The sequence below is a fragment of the Paramisgurnus dabryanus genome, chromosome 4, assembly GCF_030506205.2.
Source record: "Paramisgurnus dabryanus chromosome 4, PD_genome_1.1, whole genome shotgun sequence".
Taxonomy (NCBI): Eukaryota; Metazoa; Chordata; class Actinopteri; order Cypriniformes; family Cobitidae; genus Paramisgurnus; species Paramisgurnus dabryanus.
Genome location: NC_133340.1, coordinates 3,771,968 through 3,799,709, shown reverse-complemented (window position 1 = coordinate 3,799,709; position 27,742 = coordinate 3,771,968). Strand labels below are relative to the sequence as shown.

The 27,742-nt window shown below is 36.6% G+C and overlaps 3 protein-coding genes across 7 annotated transcripts in view; 2 read left to right on the top strand and 1 right to left on the bottom strand.

The window, feature by feature from the left end:
* LOC135746834 (patatin-like phospholipase domain-containing protein 6) overlaps positions 1–15,204 on the bottom strand; it is a 31,603-nt gene extending 16,399 nt beyond the window's left edge. For 3 of the 4 annotated variants that reach the window (XM_065265554.1, XM_065265553.1, XM_065265555.1), the window contains exons 1-23: positions 15,127–15,204; positions 12,969–13,051; positions 9,548–9,604; positions 9,358–9,445; positions 8,405–8,579; positions 8,190–8,330; positions 7,883–8,042; positions 7,714–7,794; positions 7,340–7,468; positions 6,831–6,911; positions 6,061–6,190; positions 5,870–5,944; positions 5,632–5,726; positions 4,662–4,829; positions 4,325–4,402; positions 4,020–4,225; positions 1,814–1,945; positions 1,498–1,621; positions 1,209–1,398; positions 716–865; positions 576–639; positions 323–491; positions 61–243 (exon numbers count right to left, since the gene is read on the bottom strand). In XM_065265554.1, coding sequence (XP_065121626.1) covers positions 61–243; positions 323–491; positions 576–639; positions 716–865; positions 1,209–1,398; positions 1,498–1,621; positions 1,814–1,945; positions 4,020–4,225; positions 4,325–4,402; positions 4,662–4,829; positions 5,632–5,726; positions 5,870–5,944; positions 6,061–6,190; positions 6,831–6,911; positions 7,340–7,468; positions 7,714–7,794; positions 7,883–8,042; positions 8,190–8,330; positions 8,405–8,579; positions 9,358–9,445; positions 9,548–9,604; positions 12,969–13,013 — 2,721 coding nt within the window. In that variant the 5' untranslated portion in view covers positions 13,014–13,051; positions 15,127–15,204. The remainder of the gene's footprint in view (positions 1–60; positions 244–322; positions 492–575; positions 640–715; positions 866–1,208; positions 1,399–1,497; positions 1,622–1,813; positions 1,946–4,019; positions 4,226–4,324; positions 4,403–4,661; positions 4,830–5,631; positions 5,727–5,869; positions 5,945–6,060; positions 6,191–6,830; positions 6,912–7,339; positions 7,469–7,713; positions 7,795–7,882; positions 8,043–8,189; positions 8,331–8,404; positions 8,580–9,357; positions 9,446–9,547; positions 9,605–12,968; positions 13,052–15,126) is intronic. The other variant, XM_065265556.1, reaches the window with a different exon arrangement.
* A 2,007-nt stretch (positions 15,205–17,211) lies between these two features.
* LOC135746619 (protein O-glucosyltransferase 1-like) lies at positions 17,212–24,757 on the top strand. Of its 2 annotated transcripts, none has more exons than XM_065265258.2 (11): positions 17,212–17,325; positions 17,576–17,666; positions 17,781–17,924; positions 18,044–18,179; positions 20,261–20,382; positions 20,649–20,708; positions 20,783–20,882; positions 23,744–23,802; positions 23,975–24,142; positions 24,245–24,301; positions 24,407–24,757. In XM_065265258.2, the coding sequence occupies exons 1-11, from the start codon at positions 17,250–17,252 to the stop codon at positions 24,561–24,563; spliced, it is 1,170 nt and encodes a 389-aa protein (XP_065121330.1). In that variant the 5' UTR covers positions 17,212–17,249; the 3' UTR covers positions 24,564–24,757. The 2 variants fall into 2 exon arrangements, with proteins under 2 accessions (XP_065121330.1, XP_065121331.1); XM_065265259.2 differs by having other exon boundaries at positions 17,249–17,325; positions 17,508–17,666.
* Positions 24,758–26,507: 1,750 nt separating this feature from the next.
* Positions 26,508–27,673, top strand: LOC135746743 (lipoyl amidotransferase LIPT1, mitochondrial-like). The gene has a single exon (XM_065265420.1). The coding sequence runs from the start codon at positions 26,558–26,560 to the stop codon at positions 27,671–27,673; it is 1,116 nt and encodes a 371-aa protein (XP_065121492.1). The 5' UTR covers positions 26,508–26,557.
* The last annotated feature ends 69 nt before the right edge of the window (positions 27,674–27,742 follow it).

The window sequence follows — 27,742 nt, the reverse complement described above, 5'->3', positions numbered from 1 at the left end:
ACATATCCTATCTTATTTATTTACAACATCAAAAATCTGCAGTAAAATGTGTCTTCTCACCAGTTTAGAGGGGCCTCTTCGTGAGAAAACTCTGCGAGGGCACCTCAGGTGAAGGTGTCCGGAGCACCAGCTTCGCATGTTCAGCCATTCCACGGTTCGGGAAGGGCCTGGGCCGTCCTCACGATGCAACAAAATCAACTGCTTCAGTGCCCGCACAGCTGTGTTTTCCAACATCTGCTCCAACTAAGAAGGTTGAAAAAGAGAATAAGTACTAAATCAACACATAACATAGTATGTTAAGGCTGAACACAAAGACACACACCTCTCCAAGTGCAGGCTCCTGGTCTCCAAGTCCCACAATAAGGATGCAGTCGGCTTGTCTAATACAGCGCTGGGTCCATGGGGTCATCCCACTGTCTGTCTGATACAGGACTATACGATTAATGTCCTCCTGCTGGGCCAACCAACCTGATAACCTGTACTCATGAATACTACACAGAGACAGAGAAACAACAATTAGATAATAAATGTTAGAACAAGATCAATAAGTATAGCTGTTGTGATGTCACACTTACCTGTCCAATGCAGAAGCACCTAATCGCTCTCTGATGATATCACTGGTTAACAGCAGGGTTGGTCCTGATTGAAAAATTAGTGTTGGGTTGGTAAAACGATTAAATTAAGCACTTTTATTGTGTATCTTACTCTAGTGTACCTATGGCACTGAGGGCGTGGCTAAGCTCCAAGTTGAAGGCACTGACTGGCACATCGTCACAAACAGGAAGTACGGCTACAGTGGAGAGATTACTGGCTGGGTTGGTGACATCTGGACTGGATGCCACGGTGGGTAGACCCAGGGCGGAGCCTGAAAGACATTTTAAACATAATAAATATGAACAATTCAGTATAAAATGTTTGTCTTCAACTGATGAAATTAAGTCATATACATCTGAAGTGGCATAAAGGTGAGTAAATTTTCATATATGGAAGAACCATGAAAATGATAATTCTGTCATCATTTATCCCCCTTATGTTGTATGAGATTTCCTTACATGGAAGTCCCTGAAATTTTTCTACAGTAGCCCTAAACGGACAAACTGTTTGACATCTTGGTCCTACGGCAGCTACCGTAGCTTCTCTATGCATTTTGAAATTAGATGCCGCTAAAACCCAAATTGCACCTTTAAGTTTTGAAAGGTAAAACCTACCTGAGAAAGGTCCACGGGCCTGCTGAAGGTTACCCAGAATCTTCTGGCCCAGCAGGTGGATCAAACGCGTGACCACCTGTGGGTACCTTCTCTTGATATTGTTAAGTGTTCCTTCTGGAAGCTTTACAAGCTCGGTGTCTCTGACCGCATGAACCGTAGTGGCACGAGGCTGCCGGGTCAAAGCTTCCACCTGAAGTAAAAAAAAAATTTGTGTAAATGAGGTAAAGCAGTTTATATTTCTTGTAATTATTAAGCCGTCATTACATTCCTTTTAGATCTTTAGACTTACCACTCCAATGAGATCTCCTCGACCATACTCCCCAACTAGCTCCTTCTTCCCATTCGCTTTCCGGATGACGGAACGCAGTCGTCCGTTCAGAACGATATAAGTGCAGTCGGACTGATCGCCCTGCCTACAAATAATTTTATATCACTTATTCCACTTAATCCACTACAACAAACACAATTCTCAAAGACATATACAGATTAAGAAATAAACATATTTAGTTATCTTGTTAACAATGACCAAAATACTACGTACTGTATTTACGTTCAAATATTCAAGAAAACACTTATGATTAAAATATCATCAAAAGTCATGGTACCGGTACAGGGCCCGACCCGCCTCAACAGCCATCCAGTCAATGGCGAAATCCATCTGCCGTACAAATGCAGACATGCGGATAGCCACGGTGTGGGCCGCGCTGAGAACTACGCTTGGCTGCTCACGCATGATCCTGAAGGTGGCAGCAGAGAACACAATGAATTTATGATATTAAAGGTGCACTGTGTAACTTTTAGGTGGATCTCTTGACAGAAATGATATATAATATACATATCTATATTATCAGTGGTGAATAGAGACCTGACAAAATGAACTGTATTGTTTTTATTACCTTAGAATGAGCTTTTTTATCTACATACATCGTGGGTCCTCTTACATGGAAGTCGCCATTTCACGTCGCCATGTTTCTACAGTAGCCCTAAACTATCAAACTGTTTTATAAAACGCATTTTGTCACTACGTTGTCTCAGACGATGACATGTTTTTCCTGTGGCGGCTACTGTAGCTTCACTATGCATTTCAAAAGGGAGGGGCGAGCTGTGGACTGAGCCGTTGGTTGCTAGATGCGGCTAAAAATCGTCACACTGGTCCTTTATCTGCTCTAACTGTGCACTTACAGCAGATGCCGAACAGGCGGCAAAAACCCGCTGTTCGTGCGTAGTTGGACGCTTGAACATTTTGAGTATACTCGCTTCGCATCATAGGAGGGGCTTATATAGCTCAAATTGAGTAAACTTACCAGATTGTTCGACCTCCTTACTCACTTTCTTTCAAACAAGATCTTTTTAATTCCTGTAAAAGTACAAAGATGTCTCTTATAGCGATGATGATTGTCCTCAAATGTTGTTTTGTTTTCTGCCTCCGCTTGCTTCCTGTAATCATGTCACTGCTAGAGCAAGCTCCTGATTGGTTAGTGCGGCGTCAAACGTGCCATCCGCGTCTTCCGTGGCCGTTGTGCTTACCGCGCCGCAGGATGCCTATTCGCGTCTTTGCATTTACTTAAGATGTACATCTCTCGCGCTTGCCGCCTCTTCCGCGTCCGGTGTGAACGCACCTAAATACGGTGTTGAATCAAACTTTTAAGGTATTTCTCAATCTTCGTCATCTTTCGTTCCCCTTTCGTGTAAAAAACTAAACTACTAAAAAGTTTTTACAGCTCAGTTAGTAGACCATGGCATTAGCACTGCATAACTCACAAGTTTGATTCCCGGGGAACACACCTAGACACCTACTGATAAACCCTATAGCCTTAATGCACCGCAAGTCAGTCCTTTCAGAAAAACGCAGAGTATTTTTTGTGATTGTTGCGGGCAAAAATCCTTGATCTTGCGGCACGTTTTCTTAAAAAATGCAATGGAATATGCGGGATATTTATGCAATTTTATGCGATGAAATTGCGGGAACTTGTAAAAATTGCGGAAACTTGCAAAAACTGCGGGAACATGCGAAAACTGTTTTCAGTTTTTGCAGCTTTTCAAATGATATTCACGTAACATAATCACGTCACTTTATAACGTACCCATGGCAACAGGGGACATGGCTGCGCTTGTGCGAGGTAAATGCAAAATTTTTCAACTTTCTGCTAAGATATATGTGATTTTTGCTACAAAAATTATGAATCATGGGGGATTATTATGAAATCATGCAAGACCCGCACGGAAATCTGCGCACGGAAATCTGCAATTTATACTGCGAAAGTGCGGCGTATTTGAAAAAATGCACCCCTCTGCATAAATATGCGACCTTTGGCTGATTATGCGTCAAATCATGCGATCGCATAATCGCGTTTTTCTGGAGGGACTGGTTAAGTCACTTTAAACAACTAGAGTACTGATGATTTAGCGATTACTACAAGAAAACGTGCCATTTAAAACAGCATTTAAAGTTCCAGTGTTTTTTATCTGCATCTAGTAGTGTGAATTGCAACCAACAGCTCAGTCCACAGCTCACCCCTCAATTTCAAAACACAAAGAGAAGCCACAGTAGCCGCCACAGGACAAACATGTCGTCGTCTGAGAAAACGTAGTAATGAAACACACTCTATAAAATAATTTGTCCGTTTACGGCTACTGTAGAAACATGGTGGCGAATTTCATGTAAGGGGACCTGCTTGGTATGTAAAAACAATACAATTCATTATGTAAGGTCTTTATACACTTATACATTATCCTTTTTAAAAGTCCCATATTGTACCTTTAAAGAAAGTGTTTGTATGATCGGCAGCAAGATTGTTTAAAAACACTCACTCATAGAAGTCAGATTTGGAAATCTTAAGATACGTGCAGTCTCTTTCGGCTTTGATGGTGAAGATGAGCGGCTCTCCCGTGAGGACGGCCAGCTGACCCACCATCTCTCCCGACTGGGTCACAAACAGACATACTGCCTCCTGCTTGTCAATCATCTTTTGATATACGTGAAGGCAGCCGGAGAGGACAAAATGCAGACTTACGTCCTGTAAAACAATACATTATTTATAGACTTAATCACAAATCTTAGGTTACTAAATGGGCAGCGGAGGTGAAAGATGAAGAAAATTAGGGCGCATGAGCACCTGATCGCCCTGTCTGGCTAACACAGATCCAGCTTTGGCGTGATGAAACGTCACCCTTCCGTTTAACAGCTGCGGGTCCTGATAAACAATGAAAGGAGAGATGATGAAAGAATGGCTGGAATGTGATTTGACTAAAACTATTTGATTTTATTAAGCATATCCAAAACAACTGAAATATTTGCTGGACAGTTTAAAAAAAATGTAATAACATGTAACCAACCAAGTCTATAATCATATATAATTATTATATCAGAATGTTGTCTCTTTTTGTTTATTTTGTGAAAGCGTTTACACATTTTTGATGACCATCTCCTGGCACAAAATCAGTTTAACATACTTCAATCTTCATGAGTTTGAGGATCTCGTTCTGGGCCTCCTCAAATAGTGTAGCATTTGGTCGTCCTGGACATGGGCCGTAAAGATTCTCCATTCCTGACTCCTCCTCGGGATACAGATATACACCAGACGGAATCTCATCCACTGTGACCTTCCTCTCACGCTGTTCCTAAAACACACAAAAAAAGCATATTTACTCACATCTACCTTTCGGCATATCAGGTAACCTCACCCTATTAATTCACTTCCTGCCAGCGGTTTTTTTTTTTAACAGGTTGCCCGCCAGCATTTTTGCGATTTTCACAAAAGTTTCACAAAATGTCTTCCATGAAAGTTTTCTTGTAAAAATATATAAACAAACAAATATATCAAATAAAAGAACAGACCCTCTGCTTTCAAACAAACAATAATCAAACAAACAAAAAAAAACTACAAAATGGGGAAAAAAACTTTCATCACAATTAAATTTTTTCTCTCTGCCTATAAACTCTTAAATATGAGTCTTTTTTTCAAAAAAATTTTTTAGCAAAAAGCTGAAATAATTGCATTTTTGTGAAGGAATTTTGTTAGAGATCAGATATATTAATTTATAAATAATTTTTTGCTTCTCTTATTTTTTAAAAATTGTATTACAGATAACAATAAAAACTCATCAGGAGCACATTTCTTTATGCAAATGTTTTTTCTTAATTGACGAGATAACCTGTCAGTGGCGGGGAAAGAGTCAATATTCATGAGCCAAGCCTATTCCTATAACAAAATAGTAGTATTTCAGCCATATATGATGATGCTACATTGTTTGGGTTAGGTTAAACCGATTCCCGATAATAATATCTAATGATAACAAAAAGCTTTATTTACATAAATAATTAATGCAAACCATAAACAACTGAATATCAATGTATGTAGGATTATGTAGTACTTACCTGTTTGAAGTTTGCATGTGAATATTATTGTGTAAATAAACTCACCCGTGTTAATGCAGGTGCTCCGTCTTCAGCAGACACAGAGATACGTCCTCTCTCGTAAGCCATGTCAAAATCTGACCGCAGGCTTTTCTGCATGCCTATAACGGATATATATCATAAAACAAACAAGTTCAGGGCAATATAATCATATTGGGTCTTCGAGGAGTGAGGAATACATGGAAAAGAAAGTGATGAACATGGCTGAAACTTAAGAAAAGCATTTGCATTGCGAGACAGCTACCTGCAATGTCCACAGGCATGGATATGGTCCTGCTGAGGGTCGGGATTGTGCCGCCTTCCTTCCCATGATCCCCAGCTGCAGAGAATGAGGATCAGCCATTATGGTTAGACGTGTTCAACAAATCTGAAGGTCAACATTTAAAAAAAAACAAAAACAATATGTGTAAACAAGCAGGTATTGTGGTGCCTCACCAGTAACGCTTTGGAGAGCTGCGTCACGATGTTTGTCGGGAACGGTGAGGCTGCCGAAACGTTTGCTGTGTCGTACGGGGCTGGTGCGTATCGGATGTGGAGAGACAGGAGAGGGACGAAGCTGCATTTCCTGAAGAAAGAGAAGAGAGATTTCTTATAGGTGTACTAACCATTTTTGTGCTATGTTTGTGTGTGTTTTAAAGGTCACATGTAATGCCCATTTTTCCAAGATGTAATATAAGTCTCAGGTGTGCCTAAGATGTGTCTGTGAAGTTTCAGCTTGAAATACCCCACGATCATTTGTTATACCCAGCCAAAATTCCCAATTTGTTTGGGAGCAAAAAAGCACTGTTTTCATGTCTGTACCTTTAAATGCAAATGAGCTTCAGCTCCTTACTCCCTTACCAACAGACATCGAGCGCTTTCAGTTAAAAATAGATCTGATTCCTGTGAATACAGTCAGGAATACAATAGTATCTTTCGCCGGGAGTTTTTGGATAAAATTAACCAGTTAGTCAATGGCCATGGGCTTTGTTTTTGTGATGTCACATTAACAAGAGAATCAAAACAGAATGTCTAATGACACTGCTTTGGTTTAATGTGGATTAAAAAAAGAGAAGGCAGATTTTTTTTTTTTTTTTACCACTGCCAACACACATTTATGTCCAAACCTTCTAAAAGAGGATTTTGCATAGTATGTGCCTTTTAATAAGACCTGTACATATCCTCCAAGCCTCTAAAAGAGTGTGTGTATGTGTTTGTGTACTCACATGGCTAAACAGTTCATTGGTCAGTCCCAGATAGTTGTGAAGGGCCAGAACAGTTACTCTCTGAAGACGTACCATGATGATCTAAAGACAGCACAAACAGTGTCATCGTTCACACATTTAAACTTTGTTCGAAAACCTTACTCACTACATAGGCAGCTACCTACTTAGGGCGCATTCTAACAGTAATGCCGTCATGATTTTAGTGTAAAACTCAAATTAGTATAAATACCATTTTCTCAATTCATCCACTATCTTGGATTATTTTATTTACTTAGCTGGTCGCAATGCATTGTGGGATTGTCTCTTATGTGAATGATACAATGCAATGTTGCCCTAAAATGTAGAATTAATACTTTTTGCTTCTTAGAACACAGACTTCACTTAATAATATGCCAAAATTCAGCTCAACTTCATATCAGGAACATGACTATAAAGCTTATGGAGGCAACTAGTTATGTTTAAGTCAGTATGGATCAAGCTGTTCGATTGTGTATTCTGTATATACAGACCTGGACCACTCGCACAAGGCTCTCTGGGTATTTCTCAAAGATGGACAGAAATGCCTCGACAGGCAATCTAAGGACCGTGGACACCTCCGCTGCTCTAGCCGAGACGGTTTTGTATGGTCTCTGGTGACCCTGAAATACAAAAATAACCAGTAAGAGTTTGGTACAAAATTAACACAGAAGTTGTATCTGAGTGCATTGAAATGAACACAGAGAATTTAGTTTTTTGAATTATTTATAATTTCATCTAAAGCTGCTTTGAAACAACGTAACAATAAAAAAGCACTATAGTTTTTCTGCTGCTATAAAAAAGCATAATCTGTGCTGTAATCTCGAAACTACTGTAATTATAAAAACGTGAACACAGTATTACTCACTGTGATGACATCAAGGATGCTCAATAGACTGTGAACGCTGTCTCCTGGATAAACCTCTTTAACCACTCCATCTTTCCCATCCTGAAGAGAACGAGAGTGAAAGAGAGGTGTGTCACACTCCTATACAAACAAGTACATATGGACATCACAATCCGGTTTTCACACACACCTGTCCAGTAAGACAAAGCTCCAGCTTGCCGTCCTGTACCACGTATATGCTGCTATCAGGCTGTCCGGGTCTGAAGACATATTCACCTTGCTGGAACTGCAGAAACACCATGTGCTTACAGAGCTCCAGAAACAAGGGCTTCTCAAAGTGACCCAACACGCTGCAGGAGAAAGAAACCAAAACCACACTTATGTATTGTATAGCATAACACACTTGCTAGAAGGACTTGTGACTTTAAGCATTCAATAATGGCAAATATTTGATGCATATCATACACACAATAAACACACAAACAATCAGTGCTTACCGGACGTTTTTAAGCATATAAAGCACCTCTGACGGCAGATGAGAATTGGCCACATCAAACTCTGTGAGATCCGCCTCCAAAACGGAGGGAGGAGGTTCTTTCATCTGTAGAGTTGGCACTTCTTTTTTAAAGCGCAAGATCCTAAAAGAAAAAAAAACATTTAAAACAATCTGAGCCAATGAAAGTGACCAAATAATAGTGTCACACAAACGTACTTTTTGGCGATGTTCAGCATCTTTTGTTTCTTTTTGAGGCGTGGCCTGGATGAGGAGGCGGAGCCAACCAGTGAAGAAGTGGACTGAGAAACTTTCCTCATAATCTTCCTCCCGTAAAACAAGACCTTGTCCCTTTTACGAAAGCGATACTTCGGGGCTTCCTGAGCCTCGAGTTCTGAGTGATCATCAAACAAACAAAATTTAATTTTTCTTTATGTAGGATAATTCATCAATATTTTTATTTATATATTTTTTAAATATAATTTAATTCTTTTTGATACTACAAACAGGAAATCAAGAAAATGCATATATAACTATATATATATATATATATATATATATATATATATATATATATATATATATATATATATATATATATAGTTATATATATATATATATATATATAGTTATATATATATATATAACTATATATATATATAACTATATATATATATATATATATATAACTATATATATATATATATATATATATATATATAACTATATATATAACTATATATATATATATAACTATATATATAACTATATATATATATATATATATATATATATATATATATATATATATATATATATATATATATATATATATATCACTATATATATATATATATATATATATATATATATATAACTATATATATATATATATATATATATATATATATCACTATATATATATCACTATATATATAACTATATATATATATATATATATATATATAACTATAGTTATATATATATATATATATATATATATATATATATATATATATATATATATATATATATATAGTTATATATATATAGTTATATATATATATTTTTTTTTTTTTATTAATATTGAATTTTAATGTAATAAATATTACATTATTAAAAATAATATTAAGATTTACATTTACTGCACAAATTAAGTTTAAAGTACTAACTGCGGAGATGCATCCTGCGCAGGACCAAAAATATGAGTGCCGCGATAAGAACGATGGCGAACCCAGCGCCGATCACTATTCCCACCACCTGATGAGACAACACAGAGACAAATGAAAGAGACAGAAACGATACACCAAATGACATAAATTTGTAATTCTCTGTACCCATGTTAAACACGTTATTACTGACCATGCTCGTCTGCAGCTGATCCTCCACTAAACTCTTGATGTTTCCAAAACTGTCCTGCTGAAAAACATGAGGACGGTTCATATCGAAAGCTTTGACTGAAATGACCTTCAGCGCTGGATGTTAAACATATGAGCAAAAACATTAATGATATGTCTTGCTCATCATGAGAAGACGATGGTATATGATAAACTTAACCAAGGCGCCACAATATATTTCTGCATTTCCTGTCTTTTGATTATTATGCAAACAAAACAACGCTCTTCTTCTTAAAGGGATAGTTCACCCAAAAAACTAAGTCATCATTTACTCTCATTTTGTTACAAACCTTTATAAATGTCTTTGTTCTGAAGAACAAAAAGGAAGATATTTTGAGGAATGTTTGTAACCAAACCATTTAAGAGCCCCATTCACTTCCATTCTATTCTTTTTCTATTATTGAAGTGAATGGGACCAATGATCGTTTTGGTTACAAACATTCCTAAAAATATATTCCTTCTTGTTCATCAGAACAAAGAAATTTATACAGGTTTGAACAACATCAGAGTGAGAAAATGATGACAGAATTTTCATTTGTGGGTGAACAATTTCTTCATTCTCTCTGTCCGAGTTTATTTATTTCAGAACAGCATTGTGTAAGATCTGTGTCTAGTATGTGTTTTCGTGTAGCTCACATGGTAGAGCACTGCAGTAGCCAAGAGCTGTAGGTTTGATACCCATGAATGCATTAACTGATAAAATGTTTTGTGCATCTGCCAGACACCTTCATCCAAAGTGCCTTACAGTGCATTACAAGGTATACATTTTATTATTATGTGTGCACTCGGGTGAACCCATTACCTTTTACTCTGCTATTACAATGCTTTACTAACTGAGCTACAGAAAGAAAAATAAAAGTGTCTGGCACATGCAAAAATGTGGATCTAAAGAGAACTTTCTAACATTGATGCAAGACACGTTGTCAGCATAAATATTTTAATGCAGAAGTAGATGATTTTATCTACAGTTAAAGACATAGTCGGATATGTAAAACCACAATGACTGTCAAAACATATTACTGGTGTCTTGGGTAGTGCAGCATTCAAACTCTCTCTTAGATGTCAAACATATACTTTACAGGACTATCTGTCCATTGTCATCATATAACCTATGATAACTTAACAGGAAAATTTCTGAATTGACAGCCATGCAGATGAGTCAGTGAAAAACTAAGACTGCGACTGTAATCTTTGAACTGAGATATATGGGTGTGTTCAGTTTAATTACATGCAATAATGTATATCCGCAGTAGAGAAACCTCCAAATTATGACTCCAGAAAAAAAACTAACAAAAACACCCTACCATTGATGCTTTTTTTCAAGTCACATGGTTCACTTTAAGCCATAAAACTGCAGAAAATCTTCCAGAATAAGGGTTTTAGTGAAAAAAGACTAGTGTTTAGAGACCGTTTCATCGGATGCACGTGGGTTGACGCGGTACATGTCTGGCCGCTGGTTACCGGTTTTATACCGAGGTTTAAAAAAGTAAAGGTTTCAAAACCACTCAAATTTTCTGTGATACCGTTTTCAAGGTATGAACTATGTTTACACAAAATGAATTAAATCATGTAATTAAATTCATGTTTACATTTCATTTACATATTTTTACCTGGCATAAATGATTTATATTGCTTAAAAATAAAATGTATTGTGTCCAGTTGAAAAGTTGATGCTTTTATTTGAAAATAACACATTATAAATGTTACAATGTCAATAATGCAACACTGTGGTATTTTTGCTTACGGTTATCATACCGCCAGAATCTCATACCGGCAAATGCCTACTCTGGTCCGAACTTTACTTCGGGTTTCAGGTTTTTTTATGGTCTGACTAGTTGCTAAACTGAACTCTTGAACAAATACCTCGTCGAAAATAACAAATGTTTTGGTTTCCTAGGTAATCTACCAGTTGTTTATTTTGCTTGCAATATAAATAAACTACATTTAAAGTACTAGTTGTTATTTATTCTTAGCAGAGTTTACAGGAAGTTACGTGCTGACCACGAAAGCCGCTTGTTTATGTTGTTACTGCTAAAACCATCTATATAAAGCCCCATTCACACAGCACATTGATACCAGAAAAGTCTCATAAAATTGAAAGCGTGCCTTCTGTGTGAAATGTGCATAAACCAAAATAAAACAATCCCTGTACAAAATTGTCTGTGTCTGTAAAGGGATTATAATTGATGACAGAAGGACATGATTGGGGTGAATGACAAAGAAGCAAAAAGCTGCTGATATCGACAAGGGAATAGATATTGTGGAGCAAGATACTGTACATCATGGGAAGGCAATGCACCTATCTGTATATGAAGACTAGTTCACTAGTTAATGAAAAAATAAATGTGTCGTTAGTAGGATTGCACACATTCACCACTAAGAAGAGCTTGCATTTCACAATATGCTTGGGTTGCCATTGCAAATATGTATTTTAATCCAAGGCTTACAAATGCACAGTTTTAAACCTTAAACCTTAAAACTTAAATATCTGGTATTACTGGATAAAGTATGAAACGGCGTGATTCATTGTACAATATTATATGAACCTATTTAAAAATTATCTGATTGAGTGTGTAAACAAATGAGTAGTTGCCATATGGGGAGGAAGTTGTAAAAAACGAATCTATTAAAATATAGACTGAATAAGGTCAAAGATTGAAATTAAAGTGAAATCAAAGACTGAAATCAAACTGACTCTTAAACTCATACTTAGATAATGAGACTTTAGCCCGGATTTCAAAGCCAGGGTCACAATGCTTCCTCGCCATCTCTTAAAGGGACGCTCCACTTTTTTTGAAAATAGGCTAATTTTCCAGCTCCCTGGAGTTAAACATTTGATTTTTACCACTTTGGAATCCATTCAGTCAATCTCCGGGTCTGGAGATACCACTTTTAGCATAGCTTAGCATAATCCATTGAATCTGATTAGACCATTAGCATCGAGCTCAAAAATAACCAAAGAGTTTCAATATTTTTCCTATTTAAAACTTGACTCTTATGTAGATACATTGTGTACTAAGACAAACAGAAAATTAAAAGTTGTGATTTTCTAGGCTGATATAGCTATAGCTTTTTTGCGCAATGCTAATGGTCTAATCAGATTTAATAGATTGTGCTATGCTAAAAGTGGTAGCGCCAGACCCGGAGATCGGCTGAATGGATTTCAAAACGGTAAGAATCAAATGTTTAACTCTAGGGGAGCTGGAAAATAAGCATATTTTCAAAAAAAGTGGAATGTCCCTTTAACAGTGTAAGTATTCATGGGTGCTATGCTCAGGAAAAAACTCCCAATCTTTGCATTACATTAATACATGCAAATCAAAAATCAGACTTTTAGTTTGTTGTCATGTATGGTTATAAAGCATTAAGGTGGTTCTGCAGCTCACCTCTGGAGGTTCTGGGGACTCTGGGCCCGATGTGTTCTGTCCCATTCTACCTCAACACACAAGTGGGCCATCAAAGACAGATGCTGCAAAGCAAAACAACAAGGCTTCATGCGACATGCAAAGACCAGCAGCACATACTCAGTCAGGGTCACCACAGGCTGGAAAACAACGGTAGTACTGTACACTCTTATTTATTATATACAAATGTAACTGATGATTAATTGAAAACTGGGTCTCACGGTACATTCACACGGGGCATAAACGCTTGACGGAAGGCTTGTCTATAGCGTGGCCAACGGCCAATCACAGTGGCCGCAACACAAGCTCCGGTCTTCCAAAACGTAATTGGCATAATGCGATATGATTGGCTGACGGACGCGTTGCCGCTTGAAAGGTTGAGAAATGTTCAACTTCTGCCACGAGCAACGGCACTGATGCGGCGGCGAAGGATCCACAATTCAGTTCGGCAACGCATGACGTCACCCATTAAAAGTGAATGGGAAGCATTAACGCTTACGCTCTGTGTGAATGCACCGTGAGTGATACTGCATCCATGAGTATCAAACAAAGCCAAAGGTTTTCAAACTTTATGAATTAAAGGACCCCCAAATATGATGAACATTTTGTGAGGGACTCACTTTTCTAAAATATTTATCTATCTCTACATTTTTATGGATAACAAAAAATGGAAACTGTGTTTGATAAATAGTGTGACACATTCAAACTGAAATATTGGCTACACTTGGATGTTTAAACTTGAGGAGAAATATTTTCAATTAAATATTTGTACTGCAATAAATCTTTTAATAACTTTAAACTTAATAATGCTTTACAATCATTAGGGATGGCATTGTAGTGAGTTTATAAAACTTAAAAAAATCTGGAAATATACCTAAACCGCATGACAGATATTCCATTCGATTGTTTAGGTAATAGTAGAGTTAATCTAAATCTCACTAACATGCCAGACAAAGATGACAGTCAGCAGATAAACTGTCCAATCATAACCCTTCCCCAACTGATGTCATCATCACAAACACAATGACACACACAAACACAGTCTACCAGTGTGTTTTCATTCTGATCTTCTTACTGCCCTTTACCTGACCCCCACAGTTTCAGTCTTTTCACATCATAAACACAATGCACATCCACTGAACAAACAGTTTTTGCTGACATATGTACCATATAATACAATACATTCATTCACATTCATCACCCACATAAGCATGCTTAATACTATGAGAGTCAAAACTCCAACACAAATTACACTTTGTTTAATTTCGCCCATAAACATCCAATATTAAACAACTCTCTGGTGTTGACATCACAGTAACGGGGGAGGATTTGATTTAGACAGAGATTTGACCACACACACACAAATCTGAACGTGAGTATAAACCCTGGAACGTGAGGAAATAATGATATCCGGCCAAGAGGAGAGAGAGGCTAAAATATCAATAATTTTTTACTCGCTAATGGACTGTTATTTGTTGTTAACAACGCCCGCCCCTTAGTATGTGTTAAGCATGACAGTGAGGAAATAATGGACAGTTACAGTTAACAGAGGACCACACACACATAAATAACACATGACAATTCATAAATCTGCAATATGAAGCACTTTGTTTACAAGCTCAGTCATTCTGTTATAATCTTTGATTTATAAATAATTAGTTTCTGCCACAAACAACAACAATTGGAGCAGTCTGGTCCAGTACAGACTCTACATTATGCTTGCTACATATTGTTGTAGTACATTCTATACTAGCGAAGCCTAAATCCAAGAAGCATCAATTGATGTGCATCATACATGATGTCATTAGCATGTAACTGGATACGTGATGAAACAGCACCACTTCTGATCATTAGACAACACGTGAGTACAATAAAGCGAAAGAAAATACAGAAACGTAACCTATCGCAACTCGCGATAATCTATGATATTTTCCCCACATGTATTGTTTTATGTGATTTGTTGGCGGTGATGCTGTGCCGTGACCTCGACTGACCAACACACCGCACTATCTGCTACGTCAACCGGCAAACTCTTACAGAAACACGCGTATATTAAACAAACTCTTATACACAATGTGTTGCCATGTACGCTGGATTGGCTGTAAACATACTGTAAACTGCGTTTGGTTGTTAACCCTACCTGAAAGCGAGGATCCGTCCTGAACTGTCAAACAACGTTCATACCGGAAACATCCGTCCAGAGCTCCGCGTAAAGCCCGCCCACTCTGTTCAGCAACCAATCAGAGAAGACAAACGGGCCAATCTGATTTCAGAAAAGTGACTTTCGCTGATTCCCTCCCTTATTGTTTTTTCCAATAACTCTTTATGGAATATTGCACATAACATCAAGTGATATTAAACATCAAATAATGTTATAGTGTATAATTATTGGATTGAACAGAATGTACGAGGGATACTTATTAAACAAAACCAAACAAGTTGCATAAAATAATATTTAAAAATAAGAATAAATAAATAATAGTACAAAATAAAAGAAAAAATATTACATCGTTAAACCAGCGTGAGAGGGTGGATAAACCTTATCTAAATATCATATTACTATTAATTGGTGACTTCATAATGTTGTTTAATATCTGGTGTGTTTTAATCCATCATTGTCGATTAATGTTTTTGTATTGTTTATTGAATGTAAATAAAAAGACCAACAAAAACAACCCCAATTGTTAATTACAAAATTATTATTTTTTTAGCCATTGCTTGGATGAGCATATTTATCAAAAGGGTCAAAGAAATAATAGTTTATTTGATTTTTGACATAATTGTTGCTTTCTATGTGATATTGTGATATAAACAAGGTAAATTATTAATATTAGGTCATGTTCATTTCAAAATATTACTTTGTTTCATTATATTTTTATTTATTTATTTGCAGAGAGTGCAAAACACACCCCATGATGATTCCCATAGTAGCATAATTCATACTAGATCAGATTAAATAAAAAGGATCATATCTCAATATGTATTTCAACATGTAAAGTAACATTTTAAAATTTAGTAATTACTCTATGATATTTAAACAGAGATTGGTGTCTAAATTCCAGGTGTAAAACACTTTCATCGTGAACTTTCAGATAAGAGCAGTCAAAAAAGCTTTAATTTTCCTGGAAAATCAGATATACACACAGACAGAACAGAGAGTAAACGTTAAACTTTTTATCAAAACGCTTTCAAGATGATTGCATTTTGTCTAATCTTGTTCTAAATCTTAATCATTAACCACATTGGGATTTATGACATTCGAAAGCTCATAAATGTTAAGGGATAGTTCACCCAAAAATGAAAATTCTGTCATCATTTATCCACTCTCATGTTGTTACAAACCTGTATGTATTTCTTTTTTCTGATGAACACCAAGGAAGATATTTTGTGGAATGTTTGTAACCAAACGGTTCGTGAGCCCCAAAAATGACAGAATTTTCATTTTTGGGCGAACTATCCCTTTAATCATAGCCACTAAACTTCACCCACAGTGCCACCTTTTGGTTATTTCTAAATTTGCTGACTGGTAGTACATATGACATTAAAAAAATAATTATTGTAGTAAACTTAAGTTGTATATTTGATTTAAAATTAAATTTTATTTCAACATTTATTTATTTCATTTTTGTATTTATTTTAAACTAAAACGAACAATAAAAGAATAAACAATTTCCGATCTCCTCACTTGGGTATCTTGTCACAGTGTGGTTTATATCTAAAAAAAAAAAAAAAAACATGCAGCTCCCTCGTTTACATGCATTTGTTTGCAAGCTAGTTTTGCCATCGTTAATATGGCGGCGTCGCTGACGTATCGCTGGAGCTGTCCAAAGCGGTTTAGGTATTTCTTTTATGTCTGTATTGCCCAACAACGTCTGTAGTACCATGTATCAATTGGTAAGCAACCCCCCTTTAAAAGACACGTAAAAGCTTTAAAGAGATTGAGGATATTACTGGTCTGTTGTTATGTCGTAGAAAAAAAGTGAAGCTATATTGAGCTTGTATTAACCCAACATCTTATTTAAGTCATTTAACCAAAGCCCCTCTAAAAACATTGACTTCGGAACAAGATAAGTTAAATTACCCTAAATGCAAACTAAAAAAACGTTGTGAGAAGTTGTAGAAACGTTTCGTGTTTGCTGGGCACTCTTGCCCGGACAAATGTGGCGGTGCCGTTGACAAAACGCAGCAACGAGTCAAAGCGACAATGTCCCGTCTAGTCATTTATTATGTCTATTGCCAGTCACGGTTAATCGATTTAGAAAAATGGAGCTATCGTGGCTGTCCATGTTGCTTTTCATCTTTTTTTGTAACTTATTTGAATGTTGTCTTTCGGATAATAGTAAGTATTTTTACGTTTTTGTATTAATGCTTATAAATACGAATGTTTTGGTGAGTCAGATACATGCTTAGTACGTTAAATAGTAAACTAAGTTACATTAAGCAGTTCCAAGCAGTGGCACATTAGCATCGTTTTTTTCAGTTTGTAAATAAATATTATTAATTTTCTTTAAATGTGTCTAGATTCTGTTCCTAGGTCTGATTATGACAGTACAACGTTTGAAACTTCTCTCTCTCTATTTTCGTAAAAGATGAACCCTGGCAGTCATACCTCAGCAAAATCACATATGCCAAAAAGAACTACCAGCCATGTATTCAGGAAAACTACAGCTGCTATCTTAGGTAAACTAAAATATAAATCGCAGCAGTTGTTTCATCGCAGCTCTTGCATGCATTCATTATTTAAATATTGAATACTATGGGCTATACTTACCACTGCAGTTTGTTTGATTGCAGTGTCTTGAAAAATGACCTTAAGTTGTTTCAAAATGGCATATCCGAGGAGCTGATGGCAGACACTGTTCAAAGAGGTGTTGGGACACATTACCAGATAATTGGTCACAAGCTTTACAGGGAACAAAGCTGCATGTTCCCAGCAAGGTAAGTAAAATAAGCTACCGCCAAATATGACCAGGATTGTGTTTTTGGTGAATTATGAACCTGTCATGTGTATGTTGAATAAATAACTCCATAAGAATCCTTTATTATCATTTTCACAGATGCAGTGGGGTTGAACACTTCATACTAAAAGTGATTGACAAGTTACCAGATTTGGAGGTGATTATCAATGTGCGTGATTATCCTCAGGTTCCTAGATGGGTTCAGCCAGTCCTGCCTGTATTGTCCTTCAGCAAGGTGTGTATACACACACACACACACACACACACACACACACACACACACACACACACACACACACACACACACACAGAGGGTTGTTTTAATTCATAATAGGTACGCCTTTAATAAAGACAGCCTGACCTATGGTTTCACCTGACATACTCATTCACCGTAGTCCCATTTGCGGCGTAAACTCTGTCTACTTGCAAATTTCTGAAATCCCTCCTACTTGCGGCATAAGCTCCTCCCACTTGCGGTGTAAGCTCCTCCCACCTGCTGTCTCCGGGCTGCAGCGATACATATATGGACATACACGCTACTCTAGTTTTCAGTCCTCCAAAACAAAGATTTTTGCAAATGCCACAAACCCTGTTTTAGTCTAAAAACTCCATGGTTGGGTTTTCAAAGAAGAGACCCATCTTTTACTCCAATTTCTTAATTATTCAAACAAATTCTTACAACTCTTCTTCTTTTAGGTTTCTAATTTACAGTTTAAATAATATAAAAAAATAATTTCATATAAGAACCTGTCTTTTGGCCAAGTTACTTGGACAAAAAAAACATTTAACTGTGGTGCACTGAAATTGAGAGGTGTAAAGTACTTGAGTATTTTTACTTTGCAAACTTTACTTAATATTGTACTTTTTACTCGATTACATTTCATAAAAACAAGTACTTCAATTTTTTATTATTTTACTTAAAAGTAATCTCCCTCCCTAAAAGTACTTGACATGTAACAGTTTGGAAAGGGTTACAAAGGCATTTCTAAGACTTTTGAAATCCAGCGAACCATTGAGAGAGGAATTTTCCACAAATGGAGACAACTTGGAACAGTGGTAAACTTTCCCAGGAGTTGCTGGCCTGCCAAAATTACTCCAAGATAGGGATGGGACGGTATGAAAATTTCATATCATGATTATAGTGACCAAAGTTATCACGGTTATCAATATTATCATGGTTTTGTTAAAATGAGATGGAAATGTTAAAAAAGATCTGATACACACACTGAAAACATTTGAACAAGGTTATCACAATTTAATATTTCATGTCCCCGAAATTATTTCTGTGGTAAAAAAACACGGTAATCAGACACGGTTGTAATGATAATTAAATTTTAAACGATAATACTAACTGTCGGGACATTTTATCGTGGTTAATCGTGAAACCGGTAGTCGTCCCATCCCTACTCCAAGATCGCAATGGTGACTCATTCAGAATCATTAAAGAACCAAGTGTCCATGATTCAGCAATAAGAAAGAGAGCAAAAATGACATCCAAGGTGGAAGTCACTGCTGACCAAAAAGTACACAAAGGCTTGTCTTACATTTGCCCAAAAAAAAACAGCTTAATGATCCCCAAGACTTTTGTGCAAATTTTCTGTGGATCGATGAGACAAAAACTGAACTTTTTGGAATGTATGTGTCCCAGTACATTTGCCGTAAAACTAACACAGCATGTCATGAAATGGACAAACATGACAGTGGTATTGTGATGGTTTGGGGCTTCTGTACACCTTCAGGACCTGGACATTGGGATTCTGGGCTCTTCCAGAAAATCCTGAAGGAAAGTGTGCTGCCTTCAGTTTGTGACCTTAAGCTCAAACGCACTTGGGTTTTGCAGTAGGACAATGTTCGGAAACACACAAGCAAGTCCACCTCTCTATGGATGAAAAAAACTAAATTAAGGTTTTGTCAAAGACTAAAATCTGATTGGGATACTTTGACATAAACTTAAACAGGCTGTGGGCCAAAATTTCTTGTAAAGCAATGTGAAATACTCATTGCTAGTTTGACTGACCAAAGCTGTGGCCACCAAGGTTATTTAAGACCACTAGTTTAGGAGGCAGTTACTTTTATTACAAAGGGCCAGGTTGATTTGGATGGCTTTTTTCCTTTAATAAATAAAATCATGACAAATTTTGTGTTATGTTACAATGAGTTTAAAAATGTGAATCATTTAAGTGTAACATATATGAAAAATAATAATAAAAAAAATCAGGATAGGACAAATACTATATACTTTAAATTCAAAGTGTTTAGTTATGTTATTATTGTTTTAAATGTATTACTAACATACTGAAACATACCTGTCTTCAGACATCAGACTACCAGGACGTCATGTACCCAGCATGGACATTCTGGGAAGGAGGACCTGCTATATGGCCTATTTATCCCACTGGACTGGGTCGATGGGACCTAATGAGGGCTGACCTGAACAAGTGGGTTGCATACTGTAAAAAAAAATGCAGTTCCTCATGCCAACTTTTACCAAGCGTTTCCCCAGTATTCCTAGTGCAGGAAGGAATACAGGGAAAGTGACAATATTTTTTAAAGTGTTAAGTGGAGATAAAGTGACAATGTAGTGTAATGTATAAGGTGTCACAGGTTCCTAGTCCAGTTAACGTGAAGTTTGGGTAAGATTGTTTATTTATAAAGTGAAGGGTGCACTAATTTTACTCCAATATAATAATTAAACACTCTCTAGATCAGCTGCACAGTGGCCCTGGAAGAAGAAGAGTCCAAAAGGATTCTTTAGAGGCTCTAGGTCAGTTAATTTTATATTATTTACATATTTAATATTGTTAATGGCATTTGCTGAGGATTTTTCATTGATTGCAGAACCAGTTCTGAGAGAGACCCTCTGATCCTTCTTTCTCGAGAGGCCCCTGATGTTGTGGATGCTGAGTACACAAAGAACCAGGCCTGGAAGTCAGAGAAGGTTTGTCTATCCTTTTCTTCCCTACAATTGTCACAAAAAATTTAACTTTCACAAGCAATTGATTGCTAAGTATCCCTTAAGTATCTAGGTGGTGTGTCCTTTGTCTTTGGTACAGTCCTATCTACAATCGAGGTGTAATTATGTAGATGTTTCAGCTGTTGTCTACATTCAATACTCTACAGGCAATAGGTAGGTCTGACGTCAGACCAATTTTTTTTCATTAAACAAGCATGTATCAAATTTAGTTTTATATATTACTAAGAACCTATTGGGAAATAAAGTCCTTGAAAATTGGATGGTTTCAAGGATTTTGCTTACATGCTTAAATTGCTTCAAATTTAAAAGAGATTGCTTTAATAATAATCAGTTCACTTTTTGCTTTATCTGTGGAAAATATTTCTGGGAAATTATTATAAATGTTTAAAAAGATGTAACAGAATGGGAGCTGTAAATGTTAGACATGAAATCTAAAATTTTTACTTATTGTAAATCTTAAAGGAACAGTATGTAGGATTGTGGTCAAAACTGGTATTGCAATCACAAAACTTGTGGCTAAAACCGGTACTGCAATCACACAACTGGTGGCCAATACACAAAATGACAACATAAACATCCGTTGAGGGCTGCAAGTCCACTTTTTAAATGACAATATCCTGGCCAGACCACTAAGGGTGTCACGATTTCGATTTTAAATCTAAATCGATCGAAATTATGTCACAACCTCGAACTCCGAATTAAAAAATGGGATCATCGATGCTGCCACGCCCCCATGTCACGTCCGGTCAGCTTGCCAACCGGGGGGAAAAAAAAACTCTTAGAGGTGCCTTTAAAAACATCGGTCCAGCGGAACGCGATTTATATTTAAAACACGAGGGATGTATTGCTACAACTCCTTGTAATGCATATCATAAACAGAATTACTACCTAGTGATCTGCCTTGGACAGAGCCCAGCTCTCTGCATGTGCACGAAAGAGCCGCCAAGATGAAGCGGGTTATATTTTAAACAAAAGGGTTAGTTTGCCTCAGCTGGCATGAAACGCATAAAACTGAACAAATACGTAAGGATTACTACTTTAGTTTATGTTTAGACTTCGGACAGATGCGAGTGCACGTGAGACAGAGAGAAGCGCAGCTGCACCGGTTTTATTTCAGATGCTAGGAGGAGTCCAAGACGCGCGCATTATGTCCATGTGCGTGCAAGAAGGAATCCTCTCTCTTTAAGCTCTCTTGCGTAAAGTAAAGCCCACAAACCCCCATGCGAGGAAAAGCACGCAATGTGCATGTTAATGTGAAACTATAATAATAATAATTGCGTATAATTTTTTGTCTTTCAAAAAAAAAAAGTAAAAATCGAGAATCGAATCAAATCGTGTCCTTAGAATCGAAAATGTAATCGAATTGAGGATTTGGATAATCGTGACACCCCTACAGACCACTGTTGTCAGTGATAAAAGTATTTGAAATGAAAATTATTTTGTAATGTCTAGTGACACATCAGGCTCATTTTATGAATAATTGATATCAATTTCTTACATAATGTTCCTTTAAATACAATTACTCTCTTGTGTACACCAAACCAAAAGAGTTATTTGAATTAAACTGAACCAACATAAACCAACAGATAATCTGCATGTGAAGACCATATACTTATATTTGTATATAAAAAAGTAAAAAATATTTTGTATATAATATAAACAGGGTTTACTGGCTTGGCAGAGGAAAATGATGAGACTCCATAGGTTGCTTGCCAGTATTAATGATATAAACCAACTCCCATGTCTCTATGACATTCAGATTTGAAGATATAACTTGGGTTTTGGTTGCTAGGGTGCTTAACAGTGGTTGCTAGGGCATGGCTTAATAGCTATGTGAGGATCCTCCTGAGAGACTGATTGGATGCCTGAGTAAAACGAGCCCATCCCCTTGTCTCTATGAGGCTGTTAATACCGGTATTATACCATGGTCTGTTTAAATACTCGATTCTGATTGGCTGGAAGGTGTGCATTAAAACCGTTTAATGCACAGGTAGTTCCAGTCAGTTTGATTACAGTTCGAAATTAATCTGCTACTATAAACATTGGTAACCATAGTAACACAGTTACACTTGCAGAGATAGTAAGCGAGTGAGCGAGACATAAGTGCGTCTCTCTTTAAAGTGTGCAGGTTTTATTTCAGCACTACTTTATTTAAAGCGGATGGAGTGCGAGCCTTAACTTAACCTCGGAAAATGACCGTCATTTTTACCCGTCTGTTAAAAATTTAACCTGTAAACATTAATTACAGCTTTAACTTGGCAAATAACCAAGGTATAAGCGGAATAATCCACGGCTAGCCATGCATTAAAGGGTTTTAATGCACTTCGCAGAGACAACCACCCTCCGCTACGCGTCGGGTGGTTCTTCGCCTCTACGTCGTGCATTAAAACCCTTTAATGCATGGCTAGCCGTGGATTATCCCTTACTTAAGATGCGTTTTGGTTGATCAGATCACAAGTGGACGAGACGAAAGAGAGACACATTCATGTTTACACCTGGTATTTTTATCCATCTCTTTTGTCAATTTTTGACCGCTTCTGTCCTGATTACTGAGGGGTGGTCTGTGGGGGAGTACATCTGCTTTCGTTTTAACACGAGCGGGAGAAATTAAAGGTTTAAATTGACGTGTCATGAACTAATATTATGTCAGATTCTGCTGCAGCTTGTGTTGTTAATAAAGAGACTCTGCAAGAGATCTAATTAATGTGTTAAATTAACAGCCCTACTTATAAGTAAATGTTAAAAAAAACTATGCTTAATTAATAAGTTAAATTCAAAGGCGACACAAAATTTGACGGAGCCTTATATTTCTCTTTTTTTATCAGGACACTCTGGGGAGCCCCCCAGCCAAAGAGGTTCCCCTAGTTGACCACTGTAAATACAAGTAAGACCTCTCTTCAGCCTAATTTTTGAATCTATACTCTTAACTATTACAGCAATAACAAAATGAAATTGTACAATCTCAAGGACAAATGGTGCTCAGTTAACAAACCTTTATACAGTACACACTGTGGTTATTTTCTCAGTTTTATTTATCACTGTGTTTCTGTGCTCAGATACCTCTTCAACTTCAGAGGTGTTGCTGCTAGTTTCCGTCTCAAACATCTGTTCTTGTGTGGCTCGCTGGTTTTTCATGTTGGTGAGGAGTGGATTGAGTTCTTCTATCCACAGCTCAAGCCGTGGGTGCACTATATTCCTGTCAAACAGGACTTGTCTGACCTCAGGTAATCTTAACATCTTATCATCTTAATTATCTATCTTGTTTCACATAATTGTTTATGTGTATTTTACTTCTAGTAATAACTTAATTTTATCTTTCTTGTTAGAGAACTACTGCAGTTTGTAAAAGAAAACGATGGTGTGGCAGAAGAAATTGCTATGAGGTTAATGTGTTCTTTATGCATTTATTTGGTTATTCTGTTAAATTGACTAGTTTATCATACAGACTTAATACTTATGTTGATCATTTTACTTCTATATTTTATTAGGGGTCAGAAGTTTATTCTTGATCACCTACGCATGGAGGACGTATATTTTTACTGGGAGAGGCTGCTGACGGACTTCAGCAAGCTTCTCAAATACAAACCTAAAAGAAATTCAAACTACAATCAGATCATTCACAGACCCAGCAAACTTGAACTCTGACCTGAGGAAATCATGATAGGAGCATTTCCTTTACATTCCTCTTGCTCTTTAAAAATTGCACTTGTTTGGCTTTAAACTGAATGATAGTAATCAAATGGCACAGACATCATCTTTTGGATGTCTAAATACATTTTGAGACTGTGTGAAATGTGTAAAGGGTGACACAATAATTATTATTTATTGTAAAAACAATAAATAATTTAATATGGTGCTGTTGGAACTAGTTCAAGTGTTTTTCATACAATATATATGTAAATTTCTCTTCCATTTTAAGCAAATCTATTTATTTTTTCCATATCTGTCACTCACCCCATGTTGTGTGGATGTCATGATATTAAGGGTTGGACTGTATTGTATAATTAGCACTACATGTGATTCAAAACGGGTTGTGTATCAGTGTGTTGTAGTGAATTATTTCTCATTAAATTAGTTGATTTAGGGGACATTATTAGGAAAAGGGTCAGGCTTTAGGCTGAGGATAATGCAACACATAACAAATCATGAACAGCCTTGTAATAGTAAATTTTTTGCTCTTAAATGCAGATTCATCCATTGTTGTGTATTTAAAAAAAAAAAAAAATGTATGGATGATTGTTTTAGGCACTGTGACCTAAATTAAATTTAATAAATGAATCTATTAATAACTTGTATTAATAAAATGAATATATTGATAAGTTTAAGGAAGAATAAAAATTGAAAGTGATGTAGATGGCATCTTCCATCAGAGGTTAATATTTACAACAAAAGAAAAACGTTTAGTTTTAACAAGGCACATACCAGCAGCTGACGCACACATCTTTCCTATATAGTGGATTTTATTTTTGTCAGAAACCTTTTTTATTTGAATGTCATGTGTAAATGACGATGGCCTTGAATTTGAATAAGAAATCATTTGTACCGCGTATGTGTTGAACATCAAGGCCGATCCGATTAGATCTCCACCAAAATAAACGTATCAAAGAGTCCAAAAAATACATGTTATAATGATCCAACACAACCAGAAACAATTGTTCAGTCTTACCTGTGAAATACCCAGAGACTTTGATGTGTGTGACGGTTTGTGCACCCCCAGACTGCACACGACGTAGGCATTTTACCTACAGTTGCTACGAGAGTAAAGTTGCCACCACTAATATGGCGGCGCCGTTGACGGACGATCCAGCAGCCAACGCGCGCTCTAGTTATTTAAAGTCACCGTGAACCGGAAAGCGCAAGTTTTGATTTCATAGGAACCTCTATGCCTCATCTCTGTTAGACCTGAGACTTCAATATTGTTTTTTAATAATTTTAATAACAATATTGGAATTAAAAGAAAACTGGTCATGTGTTTATTGTCTAATACGGGGTTCACTCCTTTAGATGCTATTAAGATGTTATTATTGCTTGGAAAAAGTCACATTTGTAAAGTCACAGGTTTGAAAACAGATTTTATTGTTTTTGCTCTGAGTTAAAATATTATGATTTCCTCAAAAAATTGAAATTAAACAAAAAAGTTGTTAAAACACACCAGATATTAAATAACACTAGTCACTAATTAATAGATATTTAGATAAGGTTTACCCACCCTTTCACAATGTATAAAATAATAGCAACGATGTATTATTTTTTTATTTTGTATTTTTATTTATTCCCATGTACTGTCATTTATGTTACTTTGTAATAAGTATTCCTCGTACTACATTCTGTTATATCCAACTGTATCTGTTAATAATAATGTATCTGTTATATACATTGTAACATTATTTGATGTTTAATATCACTCGATGTCACGTGCAATATATAAAAAAATCGAGCCTATTTAGGTTTGTTAAGATGCTTGAAATGCAATAAAGGAAAAAAAACTCTATTAGACTTTTATTATGCTTCGAAATAAAATAGTATCCGGTTGACCCGGATGTCGATGTAAACGACATTAAATTCCATTGAGGAGTTTTAGAGGTGTGATTGTACTATAGACTGTAGGGATTGTACCTTACAGAGTTCAGAATTCAGCAATGATTTTGAGACTGTCCAGAAAGGCATGTGTCCTTTCAGGATCAGTTCGCCAAAAAAGCAGTTTGGCAACCTTCTTCGATGAGATGGGAAAATGTCTCATAATAAAATCAGCGTCAACTGGGGTATTTGAGAACCTAGCTTTAGAAGACTGGATACATGACCACGTCGATCTGCAAAACAGGAGTATTCTCTTATTTTGGAGAAATTCACCTGCAGTGGTCATTGGCAGGCATCAAAATCCCTGGCAGGAATGTAACCTTCCTTTGATGAGACGTTTGGGGATCCCACTGGCGAGACGTCGCAGTGGAGGTGGGACAGTTTTCCATGATTTGGGAAACATTAACATGACCTTCTTTACCTCTAAGAAGAAATACGACCGTCACAGGAATCTCACTGTTGTCACCGATGCATTGAAGCAATTAAGACCCAATCTAGATGTCAATGCAACAAATAGATTTGATATTTTGTTGAAAGGACATTACAAGATTTCAGGCACTGCTGCAAAGTTAGGAAGAACCGCTGCGTATCATCACTGTACATTGCTTTGTTCAGTGGATCGTCCAATATTGTCGTCGGTTCTGAAAAGTAATAACTCTCAAGTAATTAAAAGCAATGCGACCCCTAGTGTTCCTTCTCCTGTCAAGAACCTCCTGGATGTGGACCCCAGTCTCGAGATCAACTCTATAATGGAGGCTGTTGCTTTCCAATACAATAAAGAATTTGGTTTTGACAGTCCAGTCATCACAGTTGACCCCACTCATGAGTCTCTCATGCCTGGTATTCATAAGATGGCACAGGATCTTTTGACATGGGAATGGGTTTATGGCAAAACTCCAAAATTTAGTGTGTGTACATCTTTAGTGGTGGATGATGTGAATATTCAGCTTGACATGAACATTAAGAATGGTGTAATAGACAGTTGTGCCATTGGGATCCCTGAAGGCTGGCTTCCTCTGGAGATAGTGAATGAATTTACATCCACACTGATAGGCAACAGATACTGTCCACATGAAACCACAGTGTTGGTGGCTGCTTTCATGAGAACTCATTCACTGACAGCAGATGTTGCTAAGAACATTCATAGACTGTGTGAAGGTGTGATTTCTGTAATGTGAATAAAACTTTTAAAGTTTTTTTAACGGTTTTTTTATTATCAATTCTCATTTACAAAATCATTACATTAC